Raw genomic sequence first — 19,368 nt, 5'->3', positions numbered from 1 at the left:
GTAGAGATGGAGTTTTGCCATGTTGTCCAGGGTGGTCTCGAACTCCTGACCTCAAGTGATCCACCTGCCTCGGCCTCCCACTTCCAAAAGTGCTGGGATTAGAGGCATGAGCCACCATGCCTGGCCTATATTCCCTTTTGATAATGACACTAAAAGCCTCACAGACACTGGACATTCTGGCTCAGAGATGGAGTGTCATTATCCTTCCACTGAGAAAGCTATAGCTACCTAAGACGATGAGTCAAGATTTATTTTCTGTGGTTTAAATTATGAGTATTATTTTGAAAGCTTTCAAATGTAAAATGATAATAGTGCATAGACTGTAACTACACAGGCCTCTCTGCCCCACCCCTCTTAGGGGACCTGCTTTCCTGTCCCTCTCACTCTCCATTGGCCCAACCGAGGTGAAGAGTCATTGATCTGATCCTTTATTTTACCAGCTGGGGAGGAGGGGCGCAGAGGAGCTTATGAAGGACCCGACAGAGGTCACGAAGCTGATTAGTGGCCAGAGTTGGGCCATGACCCTGTTGTGAAGAGCTGCCCTCCGTGTCTCTGTCTCTGTTTTTCAGGGCCCCAGTTGTAAACACGATAGGCAGGACGAATGGTTTGTATGACTTGCTGTCTCCTGGCAGATGTTCGGTTAAGCTATGAAAAGCACGGATGATTGGCAGTTTCCATGGTGATAGATTTGCTAAGGATTAGCTCCGAGTGAGTCATGGCTGGGGCTCCCTCCAACGCCATCCTCTTCTGGAACAAGAGAACCTCCAGGCTGTGGCGAGGAGAGAGTTTTGAAGAACAAACCCTTCTGTTCCCCAGCCCCCCATCCTCCCGTCAGAGATATGATAGTTAAGTTACTTCAGATATTTTATCCCAAGGGCAGGCAGCTTCCTGGGAAGAGCGGCTGGAGATTCGGTCTGGGGGCTCCTCTGGATTTAGGAAGCTGTCCCCCTCCCCGCTCACTGCACTCTTATCCATTATACCCTGTGCTGGTGGCTGCAGGGGTGGAGTTCGGGGGGCTTGGAGTGGACGCTGTACTTGCTTTGCTTCTTAAAGTGCATTCCTTCTCAAAGTGCATTCCTTCTCCAAGCTCCACTACCAAACTTTCCCTGAGAAGCAGACATCTCCTCTCCAGGGTTTCATACACACCATGCGGATGCAGCCACTCCAGGGATCCAGGAACACGATTCACAGAGGAACTAGGAAATGGAAATTCACTGAGAAGAATATCAGTCATGTGAAGTCCTGTAACCCTTGTTCCCAGATTCTAAACTCTTACTGGAAGGGATAAGGGCCTCTTTGGCCACAGCCAACACATGGGACTGTGGTTGACCACACCCAGCACGAAAAAATGTGGTAGGAAACCTACAGCCTTTACTGAAACGTCCACAGTCACCTTCCTTTTCAAGAGCCCAGCTATTTTTGTGATGCCCTTTGACCTCCCTGGGCCTGACTCCTCTCTCCTGCTCATGTACACTCCCTGGGAAGCTCTGGGAATTTGCTTGGCCCTCCAATTGGCTGGCTGTCTCCAGGCCCCTCAGCCTGGCTGTTAGTGCTCACCCCTCCTCTGGCCTACTTCCCCCGTTCCCCGCTCCCAGGCGTCCCCTAGGTCTCCTCATAAGTTATGTGTCTTGTGAGTGATAGGACAAGAACCTGCTGGATCAGAATGGGGTCCCCATGTTTAAGGACTAGAGAGCCCCAAGTAGGGACAGTCTGAAGATGGGGGCTCACTCCACTCCCTTCATTCAGATGAACTTATGAGCAGAAACAGGAGACAAGAAGGAAACTTTGGCTGGGCGCAGTGGCTCAAGCCTGTAATCCCAGCTACTCGGGAGGCTGAGGCAGGAAAATTGCTTGAACCTGGGAGGCAGAGGTTACAGTGAGCTGAGATTGCCTCACTGCACTCCAGCCTGGGCAACAGAGTGAGACCTTCTTGAAAAAAAAAAAAAAAAAAAAAGCTTAGGCTGGGCGCAGTGGCTCATGCCTGTAATCCCAGCACTTTGGGAGGTTGAGGTGGACAGATCACGAGGTCAAGAGATCAAGACCGTCCTGGCCAAAGTGGTGAAACCCTGTCTCTATTAAAAATACAAAAATTAGCCAAGCGTGGTGCATGCCTGTAGTCCCAGCTGCTCGGGAGCCTGAGGCAGGAGAATCACTTGAGCCTGGAAGGTGGAGGTTGCAGTGAGCCAAGATCACACCACTGCACTCCAATCTGGTGACAAAGCGAGACTCTGTCTCAAAAAAAAAAAGCTTTATAATTGTTATACATGTCTATTTTTTGTAATTTTATTTATGGAATTAATTTATAATTGTTTTATCGAAATAATTATACATATCAACAGTTTTTATCAAAACAATCATAAATATCGACAATACTTATTATCATTACAATAACCTATTATGTCAGGCACTAAGCACTTTATGTATAGTTTTCTGTTTAAACTTCTCCACAGCCTGACTGGTTCCATCAGACACAGGGCTGCCATGAAGTGGTTGAAGCCTGGGCTTCAAGGCCCCTCACTTGCATGAGCTCCTTCCACAGCCTTGTTCCTAATTTTATATTCATAATTTTGTACTTTCAAAAAAATTTCAGACCGCATGGAACCTAGATCCTCCCACAGGTTCTATTATTTACCCATTTTACAGATAAGGAAACAAAGATATAGAGAGGTTATTTCCCCAACATCTCCCAGCCAGTAAGCGGTAAACCCCGTTGCTTCCCATAAAGAGAGAACACACAGTGTTGGTGCTGCCCCTCATCCAGAAGCCAATGAATCTTGCCTGGGTCCTGGAGTTGGAAAGTTGCATTATTTGACACTGTCTGTCCCAGCAGCATCTCTAAAACATTGAGAGGGAGGGAAACTCACAAGTTTTGCTCCAAGAACAGAGCAAGAAAGGTTTAGAGATTTCTGCAGGAACAGCTGAACAAACAAACCAACAAGCCAGGTATGGGAAAGGAATGGGGTTTGGAAATCAGAAGGAAGGTAAGGAGAGGCAGGCCAGTCTTTAGGAATCTGAGGGATTTCTGAGTAAGGAGCAGAGCCCATCTCTCCTGGATGAGCATTTATTTAGCACCTACAAGGTGCCAGCCACTATGCTAGGTGCTTATGAATATCTGTTCCAACTTCACCACAGCCCTGCAAAGCAAATGGTATAATCCTCATTTACAGGTGAAGAAAGCAGAGCTCAGAGCCACACTGCCTCCAAATAGTAATAGATCCCTTTTTTTCAGTTAAAAAAAAAAAGGCAGCAGATGAGACTTGGGCACGTTAGTGCACGTGTAGTCTATCTTCATAAGAAAGAAAAATAAAGTTATGAACTTAGAAAACAGGGAGCAGAGAAACGATTAAGCTATAAATGGAAAGAAAAAGTTGAAGAGTTTCTAAGGACACAGATTTGGATTGAAAAGTCCCCAGGAGGAATCTTGGAAGTTCCTTGAGAAAGAGTAAGCAGTCCTTTATGAACTAATAGGAACCTGAAAAGCCTAGAAAAACTGTTGGGGTTTTCTTTTCCTACTAATCTTCATTTTCAGGAACAGAAAAGGGAATTGGGGTGGGAAGCGGGCTTGTGGTAATTGGTGATAAGTAAGGACTTTGATCAATGTGTGCCATTGGGTGCTTCAGGGCGCAGGGAAGAAAAGAGATGACCTACCCACTTGCAAATGTTGGTTAAGTGGTCATTGACATTTACACTGGTTATTTTACCCAAGGATATATTTTTGAGAGCTATAAGGGGTTGATTCATCTTCTGGCCCTCTACGTCTGCTGTGAGACCAGACACTGGAACTAGGCACTGACCCTAAGTCCCCTGTTCACCTGGTGCCATCCATCGAAACTGTAGGTGTAATGTCAATGTCTAGGTGGCTATGGATGCCACTTGAGGTGTAGCCTCATAAACCTAAGCTGGTCAAGTGATGGCTGACACCTTCAGACTTGCATATCAAAGCTGAGACCATAAAGATGTGCCTGAAGGCCCCAGGACTGGGGTGGAAGACCAAGCCAGAAGGCTTTCCCCATATTAAGGAAGCTGTTTACCTAAGTCACATGGTAACAGTATGCAGACCAGACAGATCATCGTTGTGAGGCAGGAAGAAAAAATGTTTTTGGGTAAAGCAATTAACTGCTTCCTGGAACTGGCGTTTAAAACCCAGAAATGCCATCAATCCAGCACTGTCTAGAGATTAGGAGCTGGTGATGCAAGTGCCTATGGTGCATAGCGCCGATTATAACTGATAAGCTCAGCCTTCTTGTGGGTATGTAACCCCATATTAATCATGCAATTACTGTTTCAGAAGGGGAACTCTACGAAGAGCAGGGGTGTTAGGAAGAAATGGAGAGGCTGTGTGATGTAGTGGAAACAACACTGACTTGGAATCAGGAAACTTGAGGGTTAGTGCTGGTTCTGTTAGCAATTAGCTTGGAACACTTGAATCAAATGGCTTCCCTTCTTTGGGCCTCCGTTGCCTCATCTGTGGAATAAAAGGTTGGAGCAGATGATCGCTAGGGTATCACCTAGCCTTAAGAATCATGATTCTAAATAGCTGTTTTATTTTTTATTTTTATTGTTTTTGAGACGGAGTCTTGCTCTGTCACCCAGGCTGGAGTGCAGTGGCGTGATCTTGGCTTATTGCAACCTACGCCTCCCAGATTCAAGCGATTTTCCTGCCTCAGCCTCCCGAGTAGCTGGGACTACAGGTGCGTGCCACCATGCCTGGCTAATTTTTTGTATTTTTAGTAGATACGGGGTTTCACAATGTTGGTCAGGCTGGTCTCGAACTCCTGACCTCAGGTGATCCACCCACCTTAGCCTCCCAAAGTGCTGGGATTACAGGCGTGAGCCACTGCATCCAGTCCTAAATAGCCAAATTTAAACAATTTTTGGAAGCCCGCCAAGAAAAGTGTCAAGACCAAATAGTAATTATAAAATGGGCACTGAGTGTTTCCCGAAGTGTGCTCTGTGGAACTTTAATAATGAAGAAAGTGTTTCATTTCTTTAAAAAAAAGGGTTCAATGCCAAATAAGTTTTGCGAAACACTGTGTGCTGTATTTCTCTTCTTAGAGCTGGACAATGAATATTAGCATATTATAGGCACTACAATAGCCCAGCACTGAAAACCTCTCTAATTAAGGTTTTCCCAACCTTATTGTCAATTATGGAACTTTTTAAAAAATGTAATATTTGTAAAACACCTGGGCACTAATGCTCTGGGAAATAGTATTTGTTCTATTACGCCAACCCTAAATGTAACTCTAACCTTAACGATAGTGTTTTCAAATTGCACTGGGTGCAAAAGGAAAGCAATCTAGAGAATTTCTGTAACACTTAACAAAGATGGGGAAAAAAATGCTAAGTCAAAATAATTTTTCTAGCTCTAACTAGTGAATGAGACATTTCGAATTCACCGAAGCTAGGGAACATTGCCCAAGAGTCGTGTGGTAACACAGAGGTCGAATTTTGGAAATGACAGCCACAGTGTGTGAGCCCCTATAACAAATGTGCAGGTCAGGCACAGTGGCTCATGCCTGTAATCCCAGCACTTTGGAGGCCGAGGCAGTCAGATCACCTGAGGTCAGGAGTTCAAGACCAGCCTGGCCAACATGGTGAAACCCCGTCTCTACTAAAAATACAAAAATTAGCCAGACATGGTGGCAGGTGCCTATAATCCCAACTACTTGGGAGGCTGAGGCAAGAGAATCACTTGAACCCAGCAGGTGGAGGTTGCGGTGAGCCAAGATCGCACCATTGCACTCCAGCTTGGGTGACAGAGGGAGACTCCATCTCAAAAAAAAAAATCCAAACAAACAAAAAAAACAAATGTACACTTTGCCATGGGAACCACCCACATTGCCCCAGCAGGAATCACTCATGAGACTTCTTGTCTGCAGTCCGAGTTGCCTGCATCTCGTCTCTGGCTCTTTGTGTCTGTGATACGATCTACTTTCTGGCTTCTCTGTTTTGTCTCAAAAGCCAACTTTCTGGCCATATCTGGGCCTGGCTCATTCCTGTGTCACGGTCAGTCCTTTCTCCTCCCACTGACCAGCATCCTAATGTACCAGCTGCACATCAGGCAGCCCTCACAGAACCTGGGGGAGGAGGAAAGGGGGTTTGTTATGGAGACAGTAAGTGTTTGGAAGCAGGAAGCAATTAGGATGAATCAGTCACTTTCCTCCACAGAAGCATATATTGCTGTGGCGTTCTCAGGGGTCTTCATGGGCTAACTTCTGTATAAATGATCTGAAGGAAGGTGTACAAAATGACCTGACAAACTGTAGGAGGTACAACAGTGGCGAGGAATAAAGAGCGCTATGTCATGATATGGTTTGGCTCTGTGTACCCACCCAAATCTCACCTTGAATTGTAACAATTCCCACGTGTCGTGGGAGGGACCTGGTGGGAGGGAATGGAATCATGAGGGTGAGTCTCTTTCCTGTGCTGTTCCCATGGCAGTGAATAAGTCTCACGAGATCTGATGGTTTTATAAATGGGAGTTCCCCTACACAAGCTCTCCTCTCTCTTGCCTGCTGCCATGCAAGATGTGACTTTGCTTCTCCTTCCCCTTCTGCCATGATTTGTGATGCCTCCTCAGCCATGTGGAACTGTGAGTCAATTAAAGCTCTTTCCTTTATAAATTACCCAGTCTCGGGTATGTCTTTATTAGCAGGGAGAGAACAGATGAATACAGCAGGTCCTGGGCATTCCTTTTTTTTTTTTGATCCAAATAAGACCTGTACATGATACAAAATAAAACAGTACAGGGGCTTGAAATACAAAGCAATAGTCTCCCACCCCACCTTTCACTATCCCCAATACTCCTCTGGAGGGACAACCACTTTAATCATTTTTAGTACTTTGAGAGCTGTGTATAACCAAGCAACATATGTATACCTATAATTTGGTTAATCAAAAACAGACATCATGTGTTGACTTCATGCTAGGAAATATGAGAGTTAGCTTTCTTACATGCTGCCTTATTCACCCTCCAATGTTTGATAGTTATATTTTTATTTTTAGTTATTTTGATGATTACATTGATAATTTTAAAGAATATACTTAAATCTCGGCTATTCTGTTTTAGGTTGCATCCCTTCAGTTCTTGCTGTTGGCGTGGGAAATTGAGATTCTGTGTTGTGTTTTAAGATTAATGTTATTAGAATTCTATTTATTTTATGTGTATCTTTATTTTTATAAGGAATGCTTTAGTTATTGCCCTAATTTTAAGGGAATCTACATAATCCTTTTGTACTTAGGTTTTTAGAGCATTATCAGGAAAGCTATAGATAGCAAGTTGGTTATTAGCAGGCAAGTGGGCAAAATCCCATGAAAAATGTAGTTTACAACTTTAACTGAACAGACAGTTTTTCTCTCGCATACACATGCGCACATACACACAAACACACACACACTTATTAAAAATATTTTTTACCTTAAGGTTACAAGTCAACTATCTTTGGAACTATGAAAACAAACTGCTTCATATTATTTGACATTTCTTTGGTCTGCTTAGCAAACACTTAGAAACTCAACTTTATAACAAGATACAAAATAATTAACTTAAAATTTATTGCAACTGCTATATAAATATTGGCTAGTTTTTTTCCATAGCTACCTACCACATTTAACGGGTAGCTCAAAAGGCATGGCTTAGATTACCTTTTAAATTTGCTTATTAAACTAATTGAAGCTTGTAACATTCAAGTCAGGCCTGGTGAATGAACATGGGACTTACATATTTTTGTTTTCTACATTACTATGATGAAAATATTAGTGCTTTTTCTCTTCCCTCTCCTTCTCTTTCCTCTTTTCACTTCCGAATATCAGTTAGCTATAGCCTTCTTTTACCTTGTCAAGATAAATAATGTTCATATTCTGTTTCATAACTATAGTTGCATTAGTTCATTCTGGCACTGCTGTAAAGAAATGCCTGAGACTGGATAACGTATAAAGAGGAGGTTTAATTGGCTCATGGTTCTGCAAGCTGTACAGGAAGCATGGCAGCATCTGCTTCTAGGAAGGACTCAGGGAGCTTTTACTCATGGCAGAAGGCGAAGGGGGAGCAGGTGTCTTCACATGGCAAGAGCAGGACCCAGAGAGAGAGGGGGAGGTGCCACACACTTTTAAACAAGCAGATCTTGTGAGTCACAGGAACAGCACAAAAGGGATGGTGCTAAAGGTGCTAAACCATTCATGAAGGATTCACCCTCAAGATCCCATCACCTCCCACCAGGCCCCATCTCCAGCACTGGGAATTCCAACGAACATGAGATTTGAGCGGGGACACAGATCTAAACCATATCAATAGTTACGTCCTCTGTGCTCTATGGGCCAATTTTAGAAGTTAAAGAACAATAAGCAAATACACGATTATGACTACGCAACTGTTGCTCACTGAAGAGCAAAGTGGTGGGCTAGAATTTCAGTTTCTTCACTGTGATTCTCATATAGTCCTTGTGTCATTTAGAAGAGAAAGTTCCTATACCATGGTCAAATGGGAAAATTTTTCCAACATTTTATTAGTTGTTGAAAGTCATGTCACATTTTGATTTGCTTCATATTTAGACCTTAACTTTCTTTTTTTAATTTTTAAATTAAATTTTTATTTTTTTATTTTTCATTTTATTTTTTTAATTAAAATAAAAAATATTTTTTTATTTTTATTTTTTTAAATTAAAATTTTATTTTTTAAATTTAAATTTAAATTTTTAAATTTTTATTTAAAATTTTAAATTTTTAAATTTAAATTAAAAATTTTAAAATTGACACATAATGGCACATATTTTTGGGATATGTAGTGATGCATATAATGTGTAGTGATCAGATCAGAGCAATTAGCATATCCATCATCTCAAATATTTACCATTTCTTTGTGTAGGAGACATTCAATATCCCCCTTCTAGCTATTTGTAAACCTTAACTTTCTTGTTCAGTTTTCCTGGAGTTTCAATAACTCTTATGTTGTTGCCAAAATGTGAGTCAGTATATCCTTAAAATCATTCAGTTTAATTATATTGCCCATTGTGCTGAAAGCATTTCCTCTCCAGAGGCATCCATCCAGGAGCCTCCATTTTTTGCTTTAATCCCTGGTGGTTTCTCTGCTGTACAACCCTTATTCTGGAACTTCACTCCATTCCTCAGTTATCACCACTGATTTCTGAATCTCATGTTTTCCTCCTTCATGGTTTACGTCCTCATTTTGCTGGAATACATACTTTAGTATCTTCCTTAGAAACACTATGGGGGAAGCAAATTTTCTGAACTCTTGTCTGTTTAACTACTCAATTGGTAATCTAGCTAAAATTATAGTTTCAAAATAATTTTCCCTCAGAATTTTAAAATCAGTGCTCCATTGTTTTCTAATGTTCAGTGTTGCTGATGAGAAGTCTGATGCCAGTCTAATTTTTGTTGCTCTGCAAATGTTTTAATCTTCAGAAGCATTTAGGATTTCTCCTGAAATAGCACAATGATGCATTTAGGTGTAGTTTTTTTTTTCATTTTTTTGTGCCGGATACTTGGTGCGATATTTCAATCTGACTACTTGTGTCTTCAGTTAGGGGGAATTTATTTTTTTTATCTATCTGGTTATTTTCTTTTGTTTCTCTGTTCTCTCTTTTTAGATATCCTGTTAGTTGGTTGTTGAAACTCCAAAATTTCTCCTCTATTTCACCTATATTTTCTATCTCTTTATCTTTCTGTCTTAAATACTGGGATATTTACTTAACTTTATCTTTCAAATCTTTTTGTTTGTTTGTTTTAGAGACAGGGTCTCACTCTGTTGTCCTGGCTGGAGTACAGTGGTGTGATCATAGCTCACCACAGCCTTGAACTCCTGGGCTCAAGGAGTTCAAGAGCCTTCTGCCTTAGCCTCCTGAGTAGCTGGGATGTGTGTACCACCATGCCTGGATAACTTTTTTATTTTATGAAGAGATGCTGTGTTGTCCAAGCTGGTCTCAAACTTGTGGCCTGAAGGGATCCTTCTTTTTTTTTAATTATTTTTTTTTTCCTGAGATGGATCTCTGTCACCCAGGTTGGAGTGAGTGGCATGATCTCCGCTCACGGCAACTTCTACCTCCTGGGCTCAAGTGATCCTCCCACCACAGCCTCCCAAGTAGCTGGGATTACAGGTGTGCACCACCACACCTGGCTACTTTTTGCATTTTTAGTAGAGACGGAGTTTCACCATGAAGGTCAGGCTGGTCTCGAACTCCTGACCTCAGATGATCTGCCTGCCTCGGCCTCCCAAAATGCTGGGATTACAGGTGTGAGCCATTACACCCAGCCTCAAGTGATCCTTCTGCCTTGGCCTCCCAAAGCGCTGGGATTACAGGCATGAACCACCACACCTGGCCCTTAAATCTATTGCATTTTTAATTTTAATGATCATATTTTTAATTTCCAAAAGTTCTTTCTTGTTCTTGGATTTTTTTTCAAAGCACCTTGTTTTATAGATAGAATATTCTTCTTGGATGTATCTGGAGCTACTAATTAGTGTTTTCTTCCAAATTCTCTCTGTATCCTGATTTATATGTTTCTTCCAGCCTGGGTTGTTCTGTTTCTATTATGCATGTATTTGTTTATTTGTTGCTGGTTTTCATCACACATTGGGTGACCTTGGTTGCGGGCATGGATTTCCCCGGCTGTCGCGTGTTTAGGTCTGTCTCCCTACTGGGGCCCTACCTTGATGACAAGTTTGTGAGTGCTGTTGATTCTTGAGCAGGGCTTCATTTGGGGTGCAAACGTCCAGCCCTTTATTTCCTCAGTGTATTGAGATCTTGTAGAGAAGCATTCTGGGGCTTTCTTTCCTTCTCTTTTCCTCTGTATTATTTTCTCCATTTTCTATGTTCTATGTTCCAGACATTCATGGGAACCTTTCATCTATTTAGGGTCCCCCTCCCAACTTCTCTTTGCTTATGGGAATTTATCTACTTTTCTCCTTTACTATGCTTTTAATAGGATCTTGGAGAGGAGGGAATGAGAGGAAAGAAAATGTGCCTAACAGGCCGTTAAAAACAAAAACAAACACAACAACAACAAAACCTTAGAAGTTTTCACGTTTCAAAATGATCATTGTAGAAAATTGAGAAAATATAAACAGTCAAATAAAAATGACCTGTTCTTTTATCACCCAGAAATAACATTGTTAATGTTTTAAAACATGTTCCAGTTCCTTTTTCTATATATTTTTATGATAATGGGATCATACCATGTGTTCTGTTTTCTAATATGCTTCTTAAAACTAAGCAAAAGCTTCTAAACATCTTTCCGTGTCACAACATATCCCTTACAATATTCTGAGACCTAGTATTTATTGAAAGCTATATCATCACTTATTTAACCAACCCTCTATTTTTAGACATGAGGTTGTTTCTAATTTCCACTATTCTAAACAAGCGTTTATAAACACACTGGGCTAAATCTTCCCTCATAGCCTTAACTACCTATAATGGGTAAAGTCCTCACAGTGGAGTTGCTGGGTGACAGTATATGCACCCCATCCGCAGGCCAGCATTCAGGGTTCTCTCTGAAATACACCCCCCTACTTTCACTTTCTTGTTCCAAACTGTCACTTCGCTGCACTTCGCTTGGATTCTGTGAAGCATTATAGCAGAGGCATTAAGAGCATAATTTTCAGAGTCAGACAGACCAGGGTTGAATCTTAGCTTTGCCACTTATTAAATGTGTGACCTTAGGCTGTTTTAATTAACCTCTTTGAACACTTTTCTATAATATGAGGAAATAATTCTACTTTTCTGATGAGGTTGTTAAAAGAATTAAACAGGATAAAAAAATGCATGTAAAACACTTGACACAGGCCCAGGCAGGTTGAAAGTGTTCACAAATCATGGAGTTAGATTCATTCCCATCCCTAAGCCCATTCAAATCCCTCTTTCAAGGTCACATTCAAGATACACCCCCTCCATGGGGCTTTCCTGACCAGGGCAGCCCATCACACTGAGTTGTTATGGCACTTGTGGGCTGGATCCTCATCCGGTGTTCAGAACACCCTGTCTTGTTGCTTTCATATATTTGTTTGTATGGGAAGAGGCAACATCCCCACCTCACCATGCAGCACTGTGCTGTGGGTCCCTCATGGATTAATTCATTTTCATTAGTGTTCTTGCAGAAGAGAGGTGATGATGAAAAGGAGCTTGTGACTCCATGTCAGTGGCATCAGGATTGGTTTTTTTGGAGTTTACTTCAAGCCCTTTGGTAGCTCAGGGGCTTGGAGGGTGGTACCTGACCCCAAGGACACAGGAAGCTCCCATGGAATCAGCAGGCAGCAGAGGCAGGGAAAGCCGCTGAGCAGGAGGCTGCCAGACCTTTGTAATGCTGAGCCTCTCCAGGGCATTGTCCCAGCTCAGCGCGCAGCGCAGGACCTCTGTGTGCCTTGCAAGCCGCTTTCCTCCCCCTGGTTGCTTTGCGCTGAGCGGTAGGATGCTTTTGGAGCTGGGAGGGCTTTCCTCCCGAGCCTCCTCCAACCCACAAAGGTCCCTTTCACGCCACAGGGATGCCTCCCTAGTTGCCAGGGGAGATTGAAAAGCAGCCTGTGCGCAGAGCTGCAGCTGGAGGGCTTGCCGTGGGACAGCTTCCAGGAGAGGGTCCCGGAGGAGAGGAAGGGGCAGCCCTGGGGAAGGCGATGCGTGGAGGAGGCTGCTCAACTCATTCCCCATCTGGGTGTCTTTCAGGAGTCATGGCCGGCTTCAACATGGGGGGCGACCTCAGGGAGCCTGCCGCCAGCATTCCCCTGGGCTCCCTGGCAGCTGTTGGCATCTCGTAAGTTCCCCTCATGGCAATCAGTCTGAGCTAGAGAGTGGGAGAGAAAACCCCAGGCAGAAGAGGGATTGCCCCTTTTGTTCTGAGAGTGCCCCGACTGTGACCAATCTATTTCATATTCCGATCCTTCTTTTAACACTCGGTGGGCTGGAAAATTCACGTCTGGTGGGTTCAGACACTGGCCTTTCATGCGCCCTGCCTGGGAATGCTGCCGAGGAGGAGTGTCAGGACCCAGATCACACATCGAATCCTTTCTTTTCTTTCCTCGGCCTCCCGCCCCCGTCCCTCCCCCACCCCCATTTTGAACTTGGGGATTTTTTTAACCACCGAGTTTCCAGGATCACTGGAGGGAGCATAAAGATGAAGAGTTTTGCAATCAGACGAATTCGGGCTGCATCTCAGCTCTGCCGCTGATTGGCTGCATGACTCTGGACAATTTACTGAGTTCTCTGAGCCTCCATTTCCTTTCCTTTGAAATGGGGATAATGACACTGTATGTGCTTCATAGACTGCGGGGGAGAGAGAAGGCACACAGTGGAAGCTCAGCACCCAGCTCTTCTTCCCCCACTGAGCCTCCCCTCCAGCTCCCCCAGGCCATCAGGCCTCTGGGATTTTAGTTCACACTGTGCAACCCACACTAGCAGGCTGGGTAACCTTGGGTCTATATCTGACCTTTTAGAATGTTGTTTCTCTCTGTACCACAGGAAGAAGCTTCTCTGCCCTTCATTGGGTGGGTGTGAAGAGGCAATGAGATCAGAGACCAGAAGCAATGACTTGGGAAGCTAAAAGGGCCTGTGTTATTCTAACCACAGTATTTAGAAAATATTAATGTATCTGTTTCACAAACACTGAATTTGCTCTTAGCTTATTGCAGTGAAACCATTGCTATCAGCCTGGCATACAGCATCAGGGTATTTTGTGCAAAACAGGGCAATAACATTGGGAAGAAAATGAAGACAACAGAGATAGAGTTGAGTGTTGGGAAGGAAATAAAAGAAAGAGGCTTCTGAATGAGGACCCTGTCTTGTTTCTGGTCCCAGCTGGGAGGTTCCAGGGGGAACCCTTGGCCCATCCTCTCACTACCCAGATGGGAATGAGGACACCACAGGAAGCTGGGTCTTGCTCAAGGTTACAGGGCATCTTGGGGATAGAGCCAGGCCTCTGCTCTCTGCCTTTTGACTTTAGTTTCCCTCTTTATTATCTGATCCAAAGATAACAGACCAGCAGGACTTAGAGGCCCGAAGGATCATCAGCTTGTTCTTTTGCTGGAGGAGGCTGGGGTGTGAGGCTGTGGGGCAACCCTGGCCTGAATCCTGGCAACCTAGAGGCAACTGGGCCTCCCACTTCCCTACTCGAAATGCCCTTTGTATGTTTTTCTTTTTTAATATAAGAAAGAGAAAAAACAGTGCTCACTTCAGCAGTACATATACTAAAATTAAAACAATACAGAGATTAGCATGGCCCATGTGCAAGGATGACATACAAATTTGTGAAGCATTCCATATTTTTATATACATTTAAAATTAAAGAAAGAAACAAAACAATGGTACCCCTTTTTTGGTAAGAAATATGCCAGAAGAGAAATAGTACAAAAAGTGTCCTCCCAAGCCAGCTAGGGAAGCCTCAAGACTGGCCTTTCTCTCATTCTGATATAAGTTCCCTTTGGAAACAGAAGGTTGAGTGGGGGGATTGGATGGGGCTGGGTGAGGTGAGTGGGGGGCAGCTCTGTTCTGCTCTTGGGTTTTGCAGGTGGTTTCTGTACATTGTCTTCGTCTTCCTCCTGGGCGCCATCTGCACTCGAGAGGCCCTTCGCTATGACTTCCTGATAGCGGAAAAGGTGAGTGAGGACTGAGCTACTCTGAGGGCTCAGTCTGCTGGAGTCATTTATTTGTTCTCACCAACAAATGGCCACCTTCCCCTTGCAGTACTGTCTGGGAATCCATATAGTCTTTTTAAAATTTAATTAATTTATGTTTTGAGACAGGGTCTTACTCTGTTGCCCAGGCTGGAGTGCAGTGTTGCAATCTCAGCCCACTGTAGCCTCAACCTTCCAGGCTCAAGCAATTCTCCTGTCTCAGACCGCCAGGTAGCTGGGACTACAGGGGCATGCCATCATGCTGGGATAATTTATTTTTAATTTTTTGGTAGAGATGAGGTCTCACCATGTTGTGCAGGCTGGTCTTAAACTCCTGGCCTCAAGTGATCCTCCCGCCTTGGCTTCCCAAAGTGCTGGGATTACAGGCGTGAGCCACCACGCCCAGCGTCCATATAGTCTGTAGCCCAGGAATGAAGTGTTGGGTTGTGGTGGGGAAGAGAGATGATGGAAAAGGTACAGATTCTGCTTAGGGATTTCTAGAAACAGATAACGATGCTCAGAGAGATTCACGAATATGAGGGGCTAGATAATGGGGACATCTCTTCCTGTCGAAAATCAGGACAGAAACAGAAGAATCTGCTCACCCCAAATTCCCAGTTAAGCAAGCGCCTCACTTTTGCTAATAGTTTCACCTTCCACGATGAATCGAATGTGCTGCTCAGAAGTGGCAAGTGGAGAAGGAGGCTGGACAGGCAGAGGTGGAGGGAGCGGGAGGAAGCCCAGAGCCAGGGTGAGGGCCGAGGCCCTCCTTGTCCCTGAGGTCCTTGACCCCTTTGGCTTTCCTGAGAATCTCAGACATTCCGGGTTGATTTGTCTGCAACATCTTTGTTTCTAGAGTCCGCACCCTGCCAGGAGAAGATTAATGAATTCCTGGCATTGGCTGGAGGTCCTGTGACATCAAGGACATTTATTTGGCATCCTAGAATGAATCCACATGAATAAGATTTCCAGATATTTTTCTGGAAATCCCCAAAAACTCCTACCCTCCTTTAAGTTCTTGGAGAAAAAGTAGACCCTGAGATTCCCATCATTTTTCAGAGAAATGTAGTTGGTTAGGGAGTTTTTCTGTTAACTTCTGAGTATCGCTGCTTATATTTTATGTATTTTAAAATTTAATATTTTAATTTTAACTTTTTAAAGACAGGGTCTCACTCTGTCACCCAGGCTAGAGTACAGTGACGTGAACATGGCTCATTACAGCCTCAACTTCCAGGGCTCAAGTGATTCTCCCACCTCAACCTCCCAAGTAGCCAGGACTACAGACATGCACCACCACACCCAGCTAATTTTTTTTTTTTTCAATTTTTTGTAGAGACAGGGTTTCGCCATGTTGCCCAGGCTGGTCTCGAACTCCTGGCTTTAAGTGATCCTCCCTCCTCAGCCTTCCAAAGTGCTGGGATTACAGGCATGAGCCCCTGTATTTTAGGATAGAGTACGATTTTCTCTTGGTGTGAGGCTTTGCAAAGCAGCCCTGCCGATCTTCATGGAGGGCCAGTGCCTGGGGCAACCTGGGGCAGGAAACTCTGAATTTTCTTTTGAGAGATACGTTTGAACTTGGTTTTCACATTAGCACGGGTTTCTTTTTAAGGCTTGTAGGCACCCAAGCAAAGGTGATTATTTGTTTTCAAGGGTCTTGCCCTTAGTATAAAAGCAGGTTTTTTGGAAGGCAGTAAAGTTCAGTTAGTGAGAGAACTGATACCCACCTTCCAATACCCAAGGTCACAGACCCCCAGGTGGCAAGGTTTGCTCTCAGGGCAGGAATCTATAGCCGTCATTTGTATCTACATGCATGCTTCCGTCTGAAGTTTCACTCCCAAGGGCCTGTTCTCTAGTTGTGGAATGAAAAGCTTGGCTGCATTACAGGAATTGAAGGCCTCAGGGAGCAGCCTGGGTGAGGCTGGTTTGACCGAGGGAAATGCTTCCTGCTCGTCTGCAGCTTGCCAGTGGCTGACCAGCTCTGCCTGCTTCTAAAGTTCCTTTCTCGTGCTTTCCTTCACAGATGTCCTTCCACCCTTTAGAGACTCTGATCTGATTATCCCCTGGGCCGCAGCTCTCCTCCCTCCTCTCCTTCCCCTGCTTTTCAAGGGAATGATCAGAGTAGGTATATGGGAGGGCCGGCAGCTTTGTATCTAAGGAAGGCCACAAACAGCAGTAGGGTAAAAACAGCCCAGAGACAGCACGTGAGAGCCTTTGTGGGTGGAAATCCACACCTAATAATAGGCACACAAACCGGGGGAGCCTCCTTTGGAATGCCACCTGTCCCGAAAGTGAGCAGGTAGGCAAGCACTTAGCCAGCTGGGGGCACCTGCTGCATCAGGCTCAGCAATGACACTTGGGAATGTAATTATGCACACACTGGGATGAAAGGTGGAGATTTAATTTTCGGAGAGGACAAGAGACCGTTCCCTGGAAGAGACGATTGTAAAGCCTATAAAGGAACAAAGCTACTGCTCTTGGTTCTCAGTAGAAATGGGCAGGTGCAGCAAGTCAGTAAGCAGTGATGGAACCGACCCTGATGACTTCAAAATAGCAGCACCTGGGTCTTCTGGTTCCCACTACCCACCCCCCAAAGGGGACCACACAGGAGTTTCCTCCCACACCTTTTCTGCTTTCCTGCTCACTGGTGTCGCTTCTTGGGACTGACTCCGCTGCAGTAGCAGGTACCGTGCTCAGGCAGTAGATTGGGCCACAGATGTTTTTACTGGCAGTACCTGGAGAATGGGAGGGTGCAACCTACACTGGTTGGGAGGTGCAAGGGCAGAGTCTCTTTACTTTGGTCACTTGACACAACTGGCCACCCTAATAACCTGTTCACCTCAGCTTCCTCTCTTACTGGTGGCTTCGGTTCTGAGCCAGCACATCTCTGAGTTTTCCTGGGCCTGAAAAAAGGCCTCTTCTGTATGTGTGCCCCACGCATCACCTCTGGACACTGAGACAGGGTGGGTCTCTGACATACTCTCCTTGGCGCTCATTCACACACAGCTCCCCAGTGCACTCCTCTCTCTTTCTCTTGGGGGCTTTCTGCCAGAACAATTATCTTCAATGGCTGCAGGCTGCCCTGGATTCCTTTCTACTGATCTGCAGCTGGTCAGTTAATCTGTTTCTTTCTGGGTTTCCTACAGCTTCTCTGATTTATTTCTAATTATTTGGCTTCTCAACTCACAGTTTCTCTAAGGAGCGTCTTTTTACTTTTTTTTTGAGACGGAGTTTCGCTCTTATTGCCCAAGCTGGAGTGCAATGGCATGATCTCGGCTCACTGCAACCTCCACCTCCCAGGTTCAAGTGATTCTCCTGCTTCAGCCCCCCCAAGTAGCTGGGATTACAGGTACATGCCACCACGCCTGGCTAATTTTTTGTATTTTTAGTAGAAACGGGGTTTCACCATGTTAGCCAGGCTGGTCTCGAACTCCTGACCTCAGGTGATCCACCCGCCTCAGTCTCCCAAAGTGCTGGGATTACACGGATGAGCCACTGCGCCCGGCCATGTCTTTTTACTTTTTATCCCCACCACAGAGGAACTTTCTCCCAGCTCTCAGGTGTATGTGCGTTCTTAAAAGTATTGTATACGGTGGTGGCTCTGAGATAACCCATGAAAGCACGTAGTAGGTGCTAATTATAATACATTTTACCTGGCACATAGCAGGTGCTAATTAAATTTTAACTCCCTTCCACACTCCTTATGGGCATACCCTTACAGATCAAGACATTTATTTTGGGAACACACTTTCTCCCCACAAATCCACCGTATTTAATTAAAAAGCCAGAACAGTCAATCTCAGTATTATTTAGTTAGAAAAGGAATTGTATAAACACTGTTAGTTGGGGTGAAATTAAATAGATTAAATGTTTCAGAATAAACTTGTATACAGTCCAGGAAACAGATGTTTATTACAAATAAAAAAGACCAAATACTTTAGGAGCCCTGGGGCTTGCTAACTAGCAAAATAAGAGCAATCTAAGAAGGAAAAATATCCTAAAAGTATTGTTGTTAAGACTAGGGAATCTGGATGGCTCATGCCTGTAATCCCAGCACTTTGGGAGGCTGTGGCGACCAGATCACTTGAGGTCAGGAGTTCAAGACCAGCCTGGCCAACACAGTGAAACCCCATCTCTACCAAAAAATACAAAAATAAGCCAGGCGTGGTGGTGCATGCCTGTAGTCCCAGCTACTCGAGAGGCTGAGGCAAGAGAATCGCTAGAACCTGGGAGGCGGAGGTTGCAGTGAACCAAGATTGTGCCACTGCACTCCAGTCTGGGCAACAGTGCGAAACTCTGTCTCAAAAATACAAAACCCCCCTAAAACTGGGTAATCCCACAGAGCAAACTCTGATTCCTGGATTTAATAGTCATGGTTTCACATATTCAAGAGGGACCTTGGAAGCTCGTGACACAAGCTGTACAGGGAAGATGGGGATGGGACAGCGCTGGTGACTGGGGAGTGAGCCTAGTGGGCCACTCAGCACCTGGGAGTGGGTCAGCCTGAGTGTCCTCTGCCCTCCATCATGGACAAAGTCTTGCCTCTCAGGAAGGGAAGCAGACTAGGTCTCATTATGGAAAATGGCTCTCAAGTGAGAGGTAAAACTTGACTGAAAGTTGAGATGTTGATCAATTCACGGAGCGTGGAGAGTGTTAGGAAACTCATGACTCTGGAAATGAGATGTGGGAGGAAAAAACCAAAGCGTTGTTGAGACTCGGCCTTATTAATACACTTGGGATTGTACAGGTTT

At 44.5% G+C, this 19,368-nt stretch overlaps 1 protein-coding gene and 1 non-coding gene across 4 annotated transcripts in view; both read left to right on the top strand.

The window, feature by feature from the left end:
• SLC12A8 (solute carrier family 12 member 8) overlaps positions 1–19,368 on the top strand; it is a 134,489-nt gene that overhangs the window by 82,042 nt on the left and 33,079 nt on the right. For all 3 annotated transcript variants that reach the window (XM_063661690.1, XM_063661689.1, XM_063661691.1), the window contains exons 7-8: positions 12,678–12,765; positions 14,515–14,602. In XM_063661690.1, the coding sequence (XP_063517760.1) occupies positions 12,678–12,765; positions 14,515–14,602 (176 nt within the window). The remainder of the gene's footprint in view (positions 1–12,677; positions 12,766–14,514; positions 14,603–19,368) is intronic.
• Positions 14,171–14,274, top strand: LOC129034316 (U6 spliceosomal RNA). Its single transcript, XR_008501819.1, has one exon. It is a non-coding gene; the product is annotated as a U6 spliceosomal RNA (small nuclear RNA).

Source organism: Pongo pygmaeus, chromosome 2 (assembly GCF_028885625.2).
Source record: "Pongo pygmaeus isolate AG05252 chromosome 2, NHGRI_mPonPyg2-v2.0_pri, whole genome shotgun sequence".
Classification (NCBI taxonomy): Eukaryota; Metazoa; Chordata; class Mammalia; order Primates; family Hominidae; genus Pongo; species Pongo pygmaeus.
The sequence above is the reverse complement of the archived record's forward strand: the minus strand, read 5'-3'. Positions and strand labels throughout refer to the sequence as shown.